Source organism: Notothenia rossii, assembly GCF_949606895.1.
Source record: "Notothenia rossii genome assembly, chromosome: 10".
NCBI lineage: Eukaryota > Metazoa > Chordata > Actinopteri > Perciformes > Nototheniidae > Notothenia > Notothenia rossii.
In genome coordinates, this window is record NC_136908.1 from 30,678,684 (window position 1) to 30,697,659 (window position 18,976).

General features: G+C 42.2%; 1 protein-coding gene across 5 annotated transcripts in view; it reads right to left on the minus strand.

Annotated features, from left to right (window-relative positions):
* Positions 1-5,645: 5,645 nt before the first annotated feature.
* Positions 5,646-18,976, minus strand: part of gabbr1b (gamma-aminobutyric acid (GABA) B receptor, 1b) — a 332,077-nt gene continuing 318,746 nt past the window's right edge. For all 5 annotated transcript variants that reach the window (XM_079655114.1, XM_079655113.1, XM_079655115.1 and 2 more), the window contains one exon: positions 5,646-18,779. In XM_079655114.1, coding sequence (XP_079511240.1) covers positions 18,492-18,779 — 288 coding nt within the window. In that variant the 3' untranslated portion in view covers positions 5,646-18,491. The remainder of the gene's footprint in view (positions 18,780-18,976) is intronic.

The window sequence follows — 18,976 nt, forward strand, 5'->3', positions numbered from 1 at the left end:
CTTTTGATACCTGGACTCCAGCTTCAGTCCACTGTCTTTGAAGCTCCCCCAAATTCTGGAAGCGACTCTTCTTCACAATGCTGTTAAGGCTGCGGTCATCTCTCTTGGTTGTGCAGCGTTTCCTGCCACATTTCCCCCTTCCAACAGACTTTTTGTGGATGTGCTTTGAAACTGCACTCTGTGAACAGCTTGCTCTTTGAGAAATTTCTTTTTGTGTCTTACCCTCCTGATGGAGGGTGTCAATGACGGTCCTCTGGACAGCAGTCAGATCAGCAGTCTTCCCCATACTTGTGATTTAGTTTACTGAACCAAGCTGAGTGTTTTTCAAGGCTCAGGAAACCCTTGCAGGTGTTTCGAGTTAATTAGACGATTCAAGTGATTCGTTGAACACCCTACTAGTATACTTTTTCATTATATTCTAATATTTAGAGATAGGATATTTGAGTTTTCTTAAGCTGTATGCCATAATCAGCAATATTAAAATAATAAAAGGCTTGCAATATTTCAGTTGATTTGTAATGAATCCAGAATGTATGACATTTTTGTTTTTTTAATTGCATTACAGAAAATAAAGAACTTTATCACAATATTCTAATTTTCTGAGACAGTCCTGTATATATATATATATATATATATACAGTGGGGCAAACAAGTATTTAGTCAGCCACCAATTGTGCAAGTTCTCCCACTTAAAAAGATGAGAGAGGCCTCTAATTTTCATCCTAGGTATACCTCAACTATGAGAGACAAAATGAGAAAAAAAAATCAAGAAAATCACATTTTCTGATTTTTAAAGAATTTATTTGCAAATTATGGTGGAAAATAAGTATTTGGTCAATAACAAAAGTTCATCTCAATACTTTGTTATATATCCTTTGTTGGCAATGACAGAGGTCAAACGTTTTCTGTAAGTCTTCACAAGGTTTTCAAACACTGTTGCTGGTATTTTGGCCCATTCCTCCATGCAGATCTCCTCTAGAGCAGTGATGTGTTGGGGCTGTCGCTGGGCAACACAGACTTTCAACTCCCTCCAAAGATTTTCTATGGGGTTGAGATCTGGAGACTGGCTAGGCCACTCCAGGACCTTGAAATGCTTCTTACGAAGCCACTCCTTCGTTTCCTGGGCGGTGTGTTTGGGATCATTGTCATGCTGAAAGAGTGGTGCAATGCACATATGAAAATAAACCACGCCAGTTAAGGCTAAAGAAGACCTCGTCCTCATGACCAGTTTATTGCTATACATGTGACTCTGTCAACAGGTTATGGGCCCAGATCACGGAAGAGCGAAATAACGATAGCTAGTTAGCTGAAAAGTTTAGGCTAGTTTAACGGCGGGAAAACCGCAGGACGCTAAAGCTAAGCTAACGGGCAGCTAAGCTAAGCTACAATCAAAAAATGGCGACCAGAGGCAGAAGCAAGTGGCCCATGTTTGACGGAAGGGCAGAAGAATACGAGCTCTGGGAAGAGCGGATGTTGTGCTGTATGCACGGAGTGGGGCTGAAAAAGACAATTTTGACAGGCCTCACGGGAGAAATAACGGAGGCCGCGCGAGCCCTGGATAATAAGCTGAACGCCGACGCATACTGCGAGCTAGCACCACTCCTAGACAACGCGAGCTTGGGGCTGATATTCCGGGACACAAAGGAAAAAGACAGAGAGAGTCTAAAAGTGTTAAGAGAACACTACATCGGCAGAGGTAGGCCCCGGATTGTATCCCTATATATAACATCGACCGCGCTGAAGAAAGCTAACACAGAGACGGTGACTGAATACGTCATCAGGGCGGAGCAGATCATCACGGCGCTCAAAAGTGCAGGAGAAGCACCGGGCGATGGATTAATGATGGCGATGGTTATGAGGGGACTACCGGAGATGTATAAACCGTTCACACTGTTGGTGACGCACGGTTCAGCGGACATGTCGCTGGGGGAGTTCAAGGCCAAGTTGCGGAACTACGAGGCCTCAGAAGACTCAGACCCGGTCGCCGAGGAGGCGGGAGAAAGGGTAATGAAGGCCCGGGCAGCGCCAAAGAAAAAGACCGGACCCCCGACGGAGATGGCGTGTTGGCGATGTGGAGAAAAGGGTCACCGAAAAGATAATTGCACAAAAACTGTTTGGTGTAGTTTCTGTAAAACTTCGGGACACACAGACAGAGTGTGTAGAAAGAAGCGCGAACAGAGCGCACGGTACGCGCGCGTGCAAGATGGCGGCTGTGGACAAGATGGCGGCAGCGGTGGACATGAGGCAAGTCGAGACGACGCCCGGAGAGCAGCGGGAAGAGAGGACTTCACCCTCGGGGCGCAGACAGCATACGCCAGCTGGTCAGCGCAGCAGCAGCAGGCCAAAAGGAAGGGACTGATCGTGGACACAGGTGCGTCGTCCCACATTATCAACGACAGGAACCGATTCAAGAACTTTGACCGCACCTTCGAGCCGGAGAGACACAGCATGAAGCTGGCAGACGGGAAGCGCACTTTCCGGTTGGCGCACGGGAGAGGAGACGCACAGGTATGCCTCATAGACAGTGAGGGGCGCCGGTGTACAGTGACGTTGAAGAACGCCCTCTACATACCCTCGTTCCCCCAATAACTATTTTCTGTCAAATCTGCTACTGCAAATGGTGCCAAGGTGTTCTTCAATGAGGGTAACAATGTTCTTGTGGAGCCTGACGGTACGAGATTTAACATTGAGGTGTACAAGAGAATGTATTATCTACAAACAGAATGTAATGAAAATGATGTGTGTAATGTCAGTCATGTGTATAAAGGGAAAGTTCACTCAAACAAGGAACAGAGGTCCCACAGAAAAAGTAAAGACACCACTTGAGCTAGTTAACACAGATCTAGCCGGTCCAGTAACTAATGAGTCCATAGGTGGCTTTAAATATATGCAGTCTTTCACAGATGTGTGTACAGGGGCAGTGTTTGTTTACTTTCTCAAAGCAAAGAGTGACGCGCTTCAGGCCACAGAGAAATTCCTTGCAGATGTAGCTCCGTATGGCAGCGTAAAATGCCTGAGGTCCGACAACGGAACAGAGTTTACAAATAGAGAGTTTCAGTCACTGCTGAGAAGGAACAAGATCAGACACGAAACGTCCTGTCCTTACTCCCTGCACCAGAACGGGATAGCTGAGAGGGAAGGGCGCACTCTTTTCGAAATGGCTAGGTGTAAGCTAATAGACGGTAACTTACCTAAGAGTCTATGGCATTATGCGGTCCAAGAAGCAGCTTACACCAGAAATCGGTGTTTTAACAAGCACACGGGCACCACCCCATATACAGCACTGACAGGAAAAAGGTGTGATCTAGCCAGGATGCACAAGTTTGGGTCAGTGTGTTATGCTTACCAACAGGACAGAGGAAAACTCGAGTCCAGGTGTGAGAAAGGACTTTTTTTAGGGCATGACAAGGGCAGCCCCGCTTTTCTAGTCTATTATCCCGGTAAGGGGAAAGTGCAAAAGCGCAGGTTAGTAAAGTTTGTCACAAAGACAACATGTGAGAACGAGAGACAGACACAGGAGCCAGAGCTGCACTCCAGAGTGGGGTGTGAGAAAAGAGAGACGACACAGCCTAGTGTACTGATCACAGACATGCAGACAGACGGTCAACAGCCACCGGAGGATGATGGCAAGAAGCACCCTAGGGTGACGTCACGTGCCTCATGCAGTGGGAGATATCCCCCCCGGGAACATAAACCCCCAAAGTATCTGAAAGACTATGCCCAGAGAGAAAGTGACGAGGATGACAGTACACTTACCAGCATAGATTACTGCTACAGAGTAGTGAGTGGTGTACCTCAGACCTTTAAAGAGGCCATGATATCCCCTGAATCAGGAAAATGGGAGAGAGCGATGGATGAGGAGATGAGGTCCCTGGAGGACAATCGTACTTTTACTCTAACAAAATTACCCGAGGGTAGACAGACAGTGGGAGGCAAGTGGGTGTACTCAATCAAGGAGGGTATTGAAGGGCACGACAGGTACAAGGCCAGGTTTGTAGCTAAAGGCTACAGTCAGAGGGAAGGAATAGACTACGGTGAGACATTCTCCCCTACAGCTAATCTGACCAGTGTACGAGTAGTTATGCAGAAGGCAGCCGAAGACGACTTGATTTTACACCAGATGGATGTGAAGACAGCCTACCTGCACGCACCCATTGATAGGGACATATATATGGAACAACCTGAAGGTTACGAGAAGAAAGGAGAGAAGTTAGTGTGCAAGCTAGAAAAATCTATTTACGGCCTGAAACAGTCTGGGCGAAATTGGAACGAGATGCTTCATACATGTCTAATTGAAGACCACTTCATACAGAACCCAGTAGACCCCTGTGTTTACACAAAGGAGTCAAAAGAGTCAGGGAAAGTGATAATTGTGATTTGGGTGGATGATTTGATCATCGCAGCAGACAACACTAGAAACCTAGAGCAGGTGAAAGATATTCTCTCCACCAGATTCAAGATGAGGGACCTGGGCAGGTTAAAACATTTTCTAGGCATGGACTTCGAACAGTCTGCCAGTTGTGTAAACATATCCCAGAAGAGATATGTGGAAAAGATCCTGAATCGTTTTGACATGCAGGAGTGTAGAACTAGGGAAACACTATGTGATCAAAACCTAGACTACAATGAGGATGCACAAAAATTGACGGATGTAAAGATTTATAGAGAAGCTGTAGGCAGCCTCATTTATTTGACAACATGTACTCGCCCTGACCTATGTTAGTGAGTAAGTTATCACAGCATTTTGCTGATCCCACAGAAGAGCACTGGATTACAGCAAAACATGTTTTCCGTTATCTTAAAGGTACAGCAGATAAACAGCTTTGTTACAGAAAGAGCAGCGAGGGCTTAGGGCTTCAAGCCTATAGTGACGCAGATTGGGCGGTAGACGCCACAGACAGGAGAAGTACCACAGGGTATTGTGTGAGTATGGGTACAGACAGCTCACTGGTTTCATGGAAAACAAAGAAACAGCCCACAGTGGCACTATCAACTTGTGAAGCCGAATATATGGCTCTAGCCTTGACAATACAGGAATGTATTTATCTGGAACAACTGCTCGAAGGAATGGATACCTATGTATATAAGAAAACTGTTGTTTATGAAGACAACCAGGGAACCATTGCACTTGCCAGAAACCCTGTGTGCCGACAGAGGTGTAAACATGTGGATATAAAATATCACTTCATTAGATCTTTCATCAGAGAAGGAAAGATGACACTGGTTTACTGTCCTACAGATGACATGGTTGCAGACGCTATGACCAAGCCTGTCTCCAAACTGAAATTGAAAAAATGTGCAGGGGTCATTTTCTGTGTGTAAAATATTGCCTACTTTGTAATATTGACTGCCATGTTCTTTTGATGTTTTGAACTTTTATTTTACTTGGAAAAGTTGTACAGTATACACGTCATTCATAAGTGAGAGTGTTAAGTGTAAGTATTAATATGTCTGCATGTAACTGCACTATAACTGTTCCACAGTAAGAGGGCGCTATAGCCGTAAGGAGGCGCAGCTATTGTAGCTGACGTCAGGTATCAGATATAAGGGATTGTTCCCTCCCCTTCTATCTCTCTCTCTCTCTCTAGCTCTCATGGAGAGCAGGTCAAGTGGTGCAATGCACATATGAAAATAAACCACGACAGTTAAGGCTAAAGAAGACCTCGTCGTCATGACCAGTTTATTGCTATACATGTGACAACACTTTCACATTACTATAATTAGAGTTTTATTTAAATGTAGGCTACATTTCACACCAAAACGGAACACAAAAGCAGGACCAACCATCATACATTGAATTCCTTGACTAACAACAGAAAGATTCATTCATTTAAATACAATGCGGTTGATTGATTGATTGATTGATTGAAAATTGTATTAACAGATTGCAGAATGGGTACAATATAGTACAGTTCAATACCCACAATTGTTAAGAGGATGCAGACCAGAGAAAGACTTTCGTCTTGTTTACATCCGGGTCCCCCATTTTGATTCATCATAACATATATGACATACATGACATACACAGATAGATTACATTTTCATTTTAGATTCATTTTCAATTCATCATAACATACAGTTGCAAGAAAAAGTATGTGAACCCTTTGGAATTACCTGGATTTCTGCATAAATTGGTCATAAAATGGAGGTCCAGAAAAAACATTTCTGCACGTTTGAAGTTTGCAAAAGAGCACCTGGATGTTCCACAACACTACTGGCAAAATATTCTGTGGACAGATGAAACCAAAGTTGAGTTGTTTGGAAGGAACACACAACGCTATGTGTGGAGAAAAAAAGGCACAGCACACCAATATCAAAACCTCATCCCAACTGTGAAGTATGGTGGAGGGAGCATCACGGTTTGGTGCTGCTTTGCTGCCTCAGGGCCTGGACAGATTGCCATCATCGACGGAAAAATGAATTCTCAAGTTTATCAAGACATTTTGCTGGAGAACTTAAGGCCATCTGTCCACCAATTGAAACTCAACAGAAGATGGGTGATGCAAAGGGACAACGACCCAAAGCACAGAAGTAAATCAACAACAGAATGGCTTCAACAGAAGAAAATACGCCTTCTGGAGTGGCCCAGTCAGAGTCCTGACCTCAACCCAATTGAGATGCTGTGGCATGACCTCAAGAGAGCGATTCACACCAGACATCCCAAGAATATTGCTGAACTGAAACAGTTTTGTTAAGAGGAATGGTCCAAAATTCCTCCTGACCGTTGTGCAGGTCTGATATGCAACTATAGGAAACGTTTGGTTGAGGTTATTGCTGCCAAAGGAGGGTCAACCAGTTATTAAATCCAAGGGTTCACATACTTTTTCCACCCTGCACTGTGAATGTTTACATGGTGTGTTCAATACAAACATAAAAACATATAATTGTTTGTTTGGTTTTAGCTTAAGCAGACTGTGTTTGTCTATTGTTGTGACTTAGATGAAGATCAGAACACATTTTATGACCAATTTATGTAGAAATCCAGGTAGTTCCAAAGGGTTCACATACTTTTTCTTGCAACTGTATATGACATACAAATAGACAGTACTGTTACATCTAGACATTTATGACATACCAGATCTACAAATATACAGTACTGTTTGTGAGTACAAAAAGAGTCTAAAAAGAGAGTCTAAAAAGAGAGTATATACATTTGAGGGGGGGGCTTCCCAACCTTTTTCACCCAGGGCCCCCCCAAATGACTCCTGTTGGAATTTGCGACCCCCCAAAACTTTGAAACTTCAATTATCGCTGTTGCCGATCTGCCCCCCTGCCCGATCTGTACTGTGCATGTGCGAGATGGTCTGCCATACTGGACAACTCCGTACGGCAACCCAACTAGGACACTTGACACAGTGGCGTTTGGCAAAGCACAAAAAGAAAATGGATTTAACTTCTGTTTGGCAGTTATCATACTGAATAAATATTTACTGTGAATGTATGCAAAAATGTATGGCATAGGCCTATAGCTGTCTAACAGAAGTTACATCTATGTCTCACTTATTCTGACAATGTTCTTAACCCCAAATAAAAGAACCCAATAAAAAGAGTTGTTAAATAATAGTGAAGTCAAGTTGTCACAACAATAACTCATCTCCCGGTTTTTTTGTGTTCTTTTTCTGCTTTGCGAAACGCCACTGTGTGAAGTGTCCTATTACAGTTGCCGTATGTAGTTGTCCATTATGGCGGACCATCTCGCACATGCGCAGTACAGATCGGGCAGGGGGGCAGATCGGGTAGTGACAGCCGTGCCCCTGGTAACAGCGGTTACCCCCCCCACACACACACACACCCACACACACACACACACACACACACGCACGCACGCACGCACGCACGCACGCACGCACGCACACGCACACACACACACACGGCAACAGCGGTAATTAAAGTTTAAAAGTCTCAAAAATGCTACAACTACTGTCACAAACTGGATGAATGTGAAGTATTTCATTAAAGGAGGATGAAAGCGTAATTAAGGAGCACTATTGGAGTGACTTTGTTGGTTATTGGACTCAGGATTAATGAATTTGGATGCCCGCTGTATCAAGAAATTAAAGGACGGCGCAAGTGGAAACAATTCACAAAGGGATTCAACTGTTTAAAACACATGCTCAAAGTAAGCCGGATTTTGGCGATGTGTTTATGTGGATTAAAAAATCGTAAATAATCTACAAAATGGAGGAGACCGATCTGATCGGAGCAACTGTGACAAATAATCCAACTGAAACCGACACTTTACGCGCAGAAGAAACATTTATATTAAAGAAAAAATGATACATTTCTGTCTTTGTATGTTTTTATTAGCTACTAACTTGCAAATGTATGCATCATATTTATTTCAAATGTCGAAGAACAGGACACTTCAAAAGAGTATACTATGTCTAATAAATAAATGGTAATATGGTTGCATAGGCCTGTATAAAACAAAAATGAAAAACTGGCATATTAAGCAGGTAAATCAAATGCTTGTCTGCCATGGAACAGGTAGCAGAGAGAAGACGAGGTTCAAGTAGGTTCATTAAAGTGAACCTTGGGCTTGCACGCCCGCAGCCAGGGATGGAATGTCCGGTGTAATGTGAGTGACAGCCAGTCTAAAGTCGTTGTGAACGTCCAGTGTGTTGCGTGATTTTGTTTTGATGGCAACAAGTGCGCTGAAGGCTGTTTCTGATAGATATGTCGTACTGAATGGGAGTATAATCCTGGTCGTGGCATGCAGTGTGATCTTTGGAGCGAGGCTTGGTCCTTTGAGAATCCAAAACTTTTTTAATCCTTTTTCCTGGAAGTATTTCTGTGACAGCGAGTCAGCTTGGATGTCGGTGAGCTCATCTTCGCAATTCAGGTATTCCACATCCTCAACTTTGGCAATAAAGGGATCTAAAACCCACAATTCCTTGGAGACATACTCGTCTATGTCAGCGAACCGTGATTGCATTTCCGTTTGCAGTGCGTTCATATGGCGGATGAACTCGCAACGTACAGACACAGGCACCGCTTTGGGATTGTTTCAGCAGTAGTGGAAACTGTTGCAGCTCCCCCCTCTCCATTTTCCCGACCCTGTACTCCAGTTTGCGCACAAATGCATCATTGGAGAATGTTGGACTCCACGCCTTGCAGACGCTTGTTTGTTTCATTGTAGAGACTGAAGATGTCGGCCAGGTATGCTGTTTTAATCCAGAATGACTCGGTCACTTGCTCTGACAGTGCGCGGTTACGAGTTTGTAGAAACTCTTCAATTTTTTCCTTCAGTTCTACAAAGCGTGCCAGAACTCGGCCGCGTGAGAGCCAGCGCACCTCGGTGTGCAGGAGGAGGGTTTGGTGCGCTTCATCCTCGCACAAGTCTGCGAATAGACGCTTGTTGGTGGGGCGACCTTTGATGAAATTGACTATTTTAATAACAGTTGAGATTGTTTCGCTGAGGTCTTCTGACAGTTTCTTGCTGGCCAGGGCCTGGCGATGTATCACACAGTGAAATATTGTGCAGTGTGGGGCCTTTTCTTTCAAGCGACTGTTAAATCCATTGTTTTTCCCCATCATTGAGGCAGCTCCGTCTGTGCAACATGCAACTAAATTCTCATAGGAAAGCTTGTGGGATGAGAGGTAAGAATCGACTGCAGTAAAAATGTCCTCACCCTGGGTGGTATTGGTAAGGTTGACTGACATAAGAATGTCCTACTTCAAATCTTCCCCATCGATATATTGCACATAAACGATCAGCACAGCCTCGTCTGCTACAGTTGTGGTTTCATCCAGTTGTATGGGAAATGGCCCCATTCCAAGCTTTTCGGGCAGCTGCAGCTCACAGTTACTTGCCATCTTCTCAATTCTGTCTTTCACCGCATTGTTTGACAGTGGTACAGTTTTTAGCTTCTCCACGACCTGCGGGCCGCACAGTTTCTCATCCATCTTAATGCAGGCTGGCTTGATGAGCTGCTCGCCAATGTTGTGCGGTTTCTTTGCCTTTGCTATTAAAAGTGCACATTCAAAAGAGGCCTCGCTGCCAGCCCTAACAAACGCTGTTCTAATATCCATTGGCTTGTTTGCCTTTGCAAGGTGTTGTTTCTTTATGAAAAAGTCCCGATCACGCCCGACTGTTTCTGGGTGCATGGTCTGTTGGTGTCTCTTCATTTTGCTGGGTTTCATGCTTTCGTTGGCTAGCTTCTCTCTGCATATCACACACACTCTGGGCGGGCTTTGTCCGTTCCCTCCATGAAACCGAAGTTAAGATAGCTCTCTAGGTAGGTCCTCATTTTCTTTTTGATTGCAGATGAGCTGTCATCTCCTTTACGTTTTTCAGACATTTTTAGACAAAAATATTCACCTTATGAAGTCGGTCGCTAGCTAGCAAGCGCAGCAAACTGTTATTATTATGAAAGCTGACACAGTAACGTCAATGTTGGCGCCAATCGGAGGAGTATCAGATGAATTTTTTGAATTTTAATCTTAGTTAATCAATTAATTTCTATATTTTTATTGTAATGTAGACAAGGCTTTTAGCGCCAATCACGTATTGCGTTACAATATGTAAAAAAAATGATATGTAAAAAAAAAATGATATGTACATTTTTTAAATTCTAAATATGATATTAGGCCTCAAATCATCTGAGGTCTGGCGCCCCCCCTGCGATCTTTGGCGACCCCCCAAGGGGTTCGCGACCCCCAGGTTGGGAACCACTGTTGTAGGGGGTTAGGTTTGGACATTTACAGGGGCCAGTTTCGAATTGCAGTCTCCCGTAGGTGCTTTTTTAGAGAGGTTTTGAAGGTGGGTAGTGATTCACATTCCTTTACAGCTGTGGGTAGGGCGTTCCACATTGTTGTGGCATAATTACGAAACGTGTTTCGTCCGTTGTTTGAGCCAAATCTGGGTTTAACATGATTTGTGGAGCTCCCTCTGGTGTTGTGGTCGTGGTATTCACTGACATTTGGGAAGTATTTTGACATGTACACGGGTACCTTAGTGGTGTAGTGTATCTTGTAGACCAGGCCCATTGCAAGTTGCTGTACTCTGTCGTCTACTCTAAGCCATCCTAGGTTGTCAAAGTGGACAGGGGTGAGGTGGGTTCTAGCAGTAAGGTCAAGCAGTAGTCTGACCAGTTTGTTTTGTGATGTTTGTAATTTTGTTTTTAGCGCCTTTGAGGTGATTTAGTACCATGAGGTGCAAGCATAGTCGTAGTACCCTTGAATGAGCGCTCCGGCCAGAGTCTTCATGGTATTCTTGTTTACCAGAGAGGAGATCCGGTACAATAATCTAGTTCGTTGGTTGACTTTTTTGATTACATTGGATGCCATTCTGTCACAGGAGAGATTTGCCTCTAATATGGAACCTAGGTATGTAATTTCATCGTTGCTTGTGACAATATTGTCACCCACTGCAACTGAGAAGCCGTCGGTCTTGCTGAGTTTGTTTTTTGAACCGAAGAGAATGGACTCTGTTTTACCCAGGTGTAATGATAGTTTGTTATCGGCGAGCCAGGTGCAGATTCTGCCGAGTTCCGAGCTGAGGGTTTTTTCAACATGCAACTTGCTCCTGTCAGAGACCAGCAGGGCTGAGTCGTCCGCGAACAGGAACAAGTTGCAGACACAAGCTGACGACATGTCATTTGCATAAATTAGGAACAGTAACGGTCATAGTATGCTTCCTTGTGGAACACCACAGCTCACTGGGAGGGGGGGGGGACAGAGTACCGTTCACCTCCACCATCTGTTCTCTCCCCTCCAGGTAGGATTGCATCCAGCTCACCGATAGTCTATCAAAACCAATTGCTTTAAGTTTGTCAATCAGAATGGAGTGATTGACAGTGTCGAGGCCTTTTGTAGGTCCAGCATGACCATGCCGCAGTACTTGCCCGCCCGCGTCCACCTCTTGTTTGATGTGGTCGTTCAAATAGAGAAGGCATGTGTCAGTGGAGTGGGATTTTCTGAAGCCAGATTGGAATTTGTAAATTCGATTTTTTTCCGCGAGGTACTTTTCGACCTGTTCGTATATTATTTTTTCCATGACTTTCGAGATGGAGGTAAGAATAGAAACAGGGCGGTTCTAAGGGGTTATTCAGTTAAGCCCGATGAGAGGGGATACAGCTGTGCACATGTCATCATTAACAGACTTCGTTTAAGAGTGACGTTTAAGTGAACAAGGACATCCCAATTAATACCTGAGGGCTCCTCTGTCCTTGCATCACCTCCTTAGCCTCATCCCAATACCCCTCCTCGACTCCTCCTTTCCCTCACTCGCGTCCCTTCCTTGCATCTTAGCTCCACCTCCGTAAGATGCGAGTAAGAGACACGAGGAGGTGACGCGAGGTATGGTAAAAAGCAAAAAGGCCTCTCAGACGCTCTTCCGTTTACTTGTTTAATAAAGAAAAACAAATGGACGGCAGATACACGGATTGCCAAGTCAACCGATTTGAACAAGATCATAAAAAACACATTATCACACATTATTATCAATCATTAGACACAAGAAGGTGGCTCCTTGTGCACTCCCTCCATTTGTGTGATACCTTATCATGGGTTGCACATTCTTACTTGTTGTTCTGCTCTGAGTTGTTCAGCTTGTGTTATCTATTCACATGAATTTCAACCATTCAGAAAGAAACTTTCTTCTAATGAATATGCATACTCCTGGCCTTTCTGATGTAAACACATTATCAGCAGCTTCATCAGTCTTTAAACATGCAACATATCTGTTGGATTAATTTAGGAGGTTGCACAATGTCTAGACCAGGGGTAGCCAACGCGGTGCCCGCGGGCACTAAGTCGCCCGCAGGGGGGAAATTGGTAGCCCGCGTGCATGTTCTAAAAATAGCACAAGTCACCATGGAGCTCCGTCTAAAAAAATATTGAATACATTTTTAATTTTTTAAATGACAATATTGAATATAACATTTTAAAAGCACACATTTTGTATGTACATATGTAAGTGAAATGGAGATTTGGTGTGTGAAATTGAACTCTGACCCCAGATAGGTTCAGAGTTGAACTTCACGCACCAAATCTCCGTTCCACCTTTAGCTGAGACAAGCTAGCATGAGCAGCTACGATCATGGGCCTCATCACCACACCGTAAACACACTGCCACTGACGTTCAACCAGAAAACATCAGCAGTTAGCTGTTAGCAGTTAGCAAACAGAGATTACAGCTCCTCATATCTTTTCAGAAACTGGACAAAAGTTAAACAAGTACAAACCACAGACTGTCTGTGTCATGGCGAATACAGTCGCTGGTTTATTTATGTCTGTAGGCCGTTGATATGAGTGTGGAATGAGCATATACAACGTTAGCTTAGCCTGGTCGAGCGGTGAAACTCGAGCGATTAGAGCGAAGTTGCGTCCGGTGTGAACGCAGCATTACAACGACCCCTGATAGATCTCGCGAGAATGTGTATAAATATAGATACATTTTCATAACAAAACAATGGGGTTGCTATAGCAATGGTAAATCATTGTTAATAATTATTGTGAGGAATAATTAACATTAACATGTGATCAGACAGTCCTTCACATACAGTAAATTAATATGTATTCTGATTATTATTAATAATAATATTATCATTAAAGGTGAACCGTGCAATTATGTTATTCAGGAAGTTTGTATCAAACAAGTAGCCCTTCGTATTACTCAGTACCCTTGAAGTAGCCCTCGGTGACAAAAAGGTTGGTGACCCCTGGTCTAGACTAATGGTTAGGCAATATATGTTTTATATTTTATCATATGTTTTTGGAAATCTTTACAACACACATAGGCCTACAGGTAACTTACGTACAAGATTCACATTTTCTAGCTGAATGCAGTTTCAAACTCATACTCTCTTTAGTTTAATTTGTATCTGTTTTATTTGTATTTCACATTCTATCTTGTGTTTTTCATTATTTTTGTGTAGTTATATTAATCTGTTAACACTGTCATCTCTGTTTGTTAATCTGTAAAGTCTTTCTTTTCTTTTTGTAAGAGCTTTTTAATTGAAACATGACAGCTGTGGCGTGCCCTGACTTCACGTCACTGAGCTAGATGAATAGAGAGGCGCAGGAATGAGTCCTAAAACCCGGAAATGACGTAGCATATTCTCTCCTCTTGAAGTCAATATTTTTGATTAGAAGCCTGAAACAATCTGTGGTTCAAACAAGCAAGAGATTTTCACGTTTTTTTTGGGACATCAAATACATCATCACGCCAACACAAATCTGTTTTTAGCCTAGCGTTAGCGATGTGTAGACATTCCCTGATGTCGTTTGTTTATAGCCTAACATTAGGTTTTTACTTCTGGCGTTTGTGTTTGCACACACAGTTGCGTTAATATGTGGAGATTATCATGCTGGACAAAATGTGAAGCTATCATAATGTGTGTTTGCCACAGAGCTTATTTTCTGCCGAGGGCGCCTCTTCAATGCTGACTTCCAGGTTAGCCAACAACATCTCTGCACCACTTTAGAGTCAGGGTAGTCATCCTCTTAGGACACTAATGTTTGCACCACCTTCATCACAATGTATCGAACAGTTTAGTTATTTCTGTCCGTACAGATGTGTAACTACTGACTGCCCTGCTCATCTGGCTACAACCTCATCTATAGTTTAGGAAAAACAACTAGTTTTATTTTGTATTCTTGCATTCCAAATAATGTCTGACATCAGATATTACAGCATATAGAAATATATTTTGAGTACTGTACCACATCAACTGTACAGTTTGTATTGGCAAAGTCAAACTTCATTATTATTTACAATGTCATTATTTACAGTCAGTGTGCATAATGTCATGTGTTACCAACATCACTTACATCTTCACTGCTTTACGGACAGTAAAAATACGTTGTTAAGAGACAAACACACAGTAGATATTTACACTTTGAAAGGATGTAACAGGTTCATACATCTGCGCATAATACTGTAGTTATTAGTCAGTTCAGAAGTGCTTACAACAACCCACGCTATAAAGCAAGATTTGCTATCACACCGAGAGAACAAGAGACCCAAATGGAAGGCAAGACAAACTCTATACCTCAGGTAAAGATCGCACAACATATTTGACATGAGAGGTTAAGACGGTGAAAAAGGTAATGAACATAAAAAAGAACATAAAAGCCAAAGCCGGACCCTCAATAAAATAACGATCTGTTACAAAGAGAGGCAAGGATAACATAACACCAAACCCGCAATGAGTCATTATGCTACCAATACTGTGTCTCAAAATTGAGCATGATAGTTCATTCCTGAACTTTGAAACAGAAGTTTGGCCAAGTTGTCTTTTTTATGACAACCATAGCTAAGTCTATTCACCGAAGATGATGTTGAAAATGTCACTAAGAGATAGTAAGGTAGTGCAGCTTTGACTACTGACAGTTTATTGAAATGATGACCATCATTTTTACCAATCCCTAGCCGGATCCTGAATCTAAGCAAACCTTATCCAGAGGTGGCTTATCAGAAAACGCCCCATGATCTCTTTATCAATCTTTGTTAAAATAGTGCTTGTTACAGTTTTGGAAGGCATAAATAAACATATTTTGTCCTTATGTTCACTATTTGTGTGTTGTTGCGTTAAGGTATTATGTCATCATGTTCTGTACTTTTACTTTCTGGAATGAAAACCTATCATGGAAACTTTGTCAGGGAGTCTTTCTCTTTGGCCACAAAATCCCCACAAAAATCTGTTTTTGGAAGTGAGACCAAAAAAGCAGAAGAGTGAACACAAACAGAAATGCTGAATTTGGCAATCTTACTTTCAAGTGAAATGGAATCACCAATAAAGAAGTTGAAAGATCAAATGTTGTCCTTTTAAATGTAAACATACTCCTTTATGCTGATGACATTTAAAACGTACTCTCTCGTTTTCAAACTATTGGTTAAAACTATGCCTCAGTCCCTAAAAGATCTGATCTTGAATCTTCTGTTCAACCCATATCTGTTGGATAAATATACAGCAAACTATTCAAATATCAAAACTTGCATTCATTTAACCCTCCTGTTGTCCTGGGATCATTTTTCAAAACAAAACAATTTCAAAAGAAAACAATTAAGCTCTTGGAGAGAAACGAATGTTTTAGCCTCATGTAATGCTCCTTCAACTTTCGAGTGTGGCAGTCACTCTTTTGACAATAAATAAATACCTGACAGATGACAGCATACTTTTCTTCTGAGCTCTGAATCAACAGGATCCAGTTCATCCACAGAGGGGTTAAGCATGAAAACACACAAGTATGTACAATGAATCACAAGTCTCTTTGAACAGAGACTATTAACAATGTAAAAAACCTAAATCAAACATTTAACAAAAAGAGCTAAAATGACCAAACATATACTATGTTTTGGATACAACCACTGTTACGAAACATCAGAAAGTTTCATCATGGAGTCTGCCCTTTTCCCCAACCTCTTAATACAGTACATAGCACTATCCAACACACATGGAGGCAATATTGTAAGGTACAGCTATGAACACTGCTTTGCCCCAATTGCTCTCATTTTTAGTCAGGACCATCTATCTTGTCAACTGAAAGAAAACTGACGCTTGCCGATTTTGTCAGCCATATTCAGCTAATAACCACTAAAACACTGATGACAATTTTCTAGCTAACCCTTTTTAAATAAGAGCAATGTTTAAGGGATCTTCAACATGCATGCACTATTTTAAAAGTCTGAGGCTAAAACTACACACACGCACTGTGTATTCAATTACTCAGCTCGTTTGTTTTTGGAATGCGGGTTTAAAGACACAACCCTCCTAAACACTTGGTTCTTAAATATCTATTTTAAAGGAATAGTTAGGATGTGAAGTGTTGTTGTATGAGGTACTTATCCATACAGTGTGTAACCTAGAGCAGAGGGTAGTTTGGATAAACCAGATGTGGGCACAGCAGCTAACTAAGCTACTGCTGTGGTAGGGGGCATTAGTTTACTAACTAAATAGGGCCCACACAAAAAATATCCATATCAGTTAAGGCAAACTTTCTATTCAGAATAGTTTCAACCCTATACCTTGCAGACAGCAAACAGTAGAACAAATTAAGCTTTTTTGCCCATTGAGTTTAAAAAATGTTTTTCTCATGGCGAGGTCATAGTAATATTGTTTTAAGGTAGGCCATTTTAAAATGAGGCTGTATGTCTCTGCCCCCGTCCACAGCAGTAGGGTACTTTGCTTTGCTTGCTGCTATCCCAGTACCCCTGTCTGCATCTGGGGGTGTGCCACCTGCCACATACCATCTACTGTATACACTGACTTTGGATAAGTACCTCATAAAACACCAACTCAAAACCCTTCACACTTCAATCCCTTTAATACAGCCCAATAAACACATGTTTATGTAGCATGAATCGTAACAATAAGCTTTATCGTTCACAGAGAGTACATCTGATTCATAATAAAATAAAATAAAAACATGGGAGAAATGAACTGTACATAAAAGTAACAAAAAACACCCTATACAAACCAGTAACAAGAAACAAACTGTACATATGGCAATACTAACGTCACTGTAAGTAACATATAAGAGCTAGCATGTTTACAAAGTGCAAGGTTTGGCTAACTAGCTTACTGCATTCAGATGTAACCTAGCATAATGTCCAAGGCCAAGAGTTTATTTGTTAACATAATTGTTTTGAGGCTTAAAAACTTACATTAAAAGTCCTGTTCTGTCCAAGGACTTCCTGTTTGTAAGAGCTAGGCCTAGATGCAAGTATGAGAGTGCTAATCTTAGCAGCTACCATGTGCTCTTCATTGGATTTGAGGAGGTTTACACTTCAGCTTTATGCTCAATCTTACTTTGTCAAAGTGATTGGTTGTTTTCATCCTCAAAGCCTTTTTATTTGTAAAAGTAAAACATAATTTTTCGAAAATATGAACAACATATTAAAATAGTCTAAACTAATGATGTTAACTTTTCATTTAGTCTCAGACTAAATTCAATATCATGCATGCATCCATCATGTCAATACCAAAGGGTTCTCATAGTCACTTTTCAATTCCAATAAATTAATGGATCTGATTAGCATTAAAATAAAGTAAATCCATTTTACAGTTGGGATTTCAGCCAACATAATCAACAGTTGCCAAAAATGCCAAGATGCTTTCAGATTCATTAATGTAATCATTTTGTTTAACTGATGACCGAAATTCAGATCGTTAAATCTGCCATCATTGTAAACTTCTTCATGTGCAGTGTACCAATTGAACGTTTGACAGTTAGTAACTGTAGCCAAGGGGATCAGGGCTTCACATAGTTTAATTTCAAGTTTCTCAAACCCTAGATGGCACGTTAAACATCACTGGCAGATTAGATTCAAAAGACGGTATGTACATTTTTTTTATGATATATATATATTTTTAATATTGATCACGAAAACTGGTGATCCTCCGGCCTCGGCTGATTGGTGGAATGGATTCAGCCCCTCCAACAGATACAGATTTTGTTGTATCTGTTCTTCGTGCACCATTTTATCTATCTCCATGTAACTGTGAAAGTCCTTACTGTCCTCATCCCTCCAATGCCCCCCCCCCTCACTTGTACAGCAGCTGCAGCCGGCTGGCGTGGCAGTTATTTCGGCTGATTTTGCTGTCTGGCTGGTAGAGGCTGGGCGAGTTTCCGAAGGACGAAGGGATGGGATGGAGGTCAGAGATGGGGACGGGGTACCCTGGAGGAGGGGCTAAGGACCTTGGGTCGCTCTGGTGAATGGCGAGGGCCGGAGAGCTGTGGTTCTGATAGGTGACAGAGGAAGCTCTTCTCCTGGAGCGCAGGGCCTGTCGCTCAGTCAGCTGGTTCCTCAGCTCAGAGACACGCTCTTCTTTCTGAGGGGACAGAGGGGCACAGTGACTACGAAGTCATCTCTTAGGACAAGTCTTCTATTTCATGCTATGCTCATTTTGTAATACATTAGATCGTTGACAGGAGTTATTTGGAAAGATAAGAAAACAGGGATGATCAAAGTCCCAGGCTTGTTTTAGACCGGTTCACTGAACATGGCATTTACGGCTTTCATTACCAA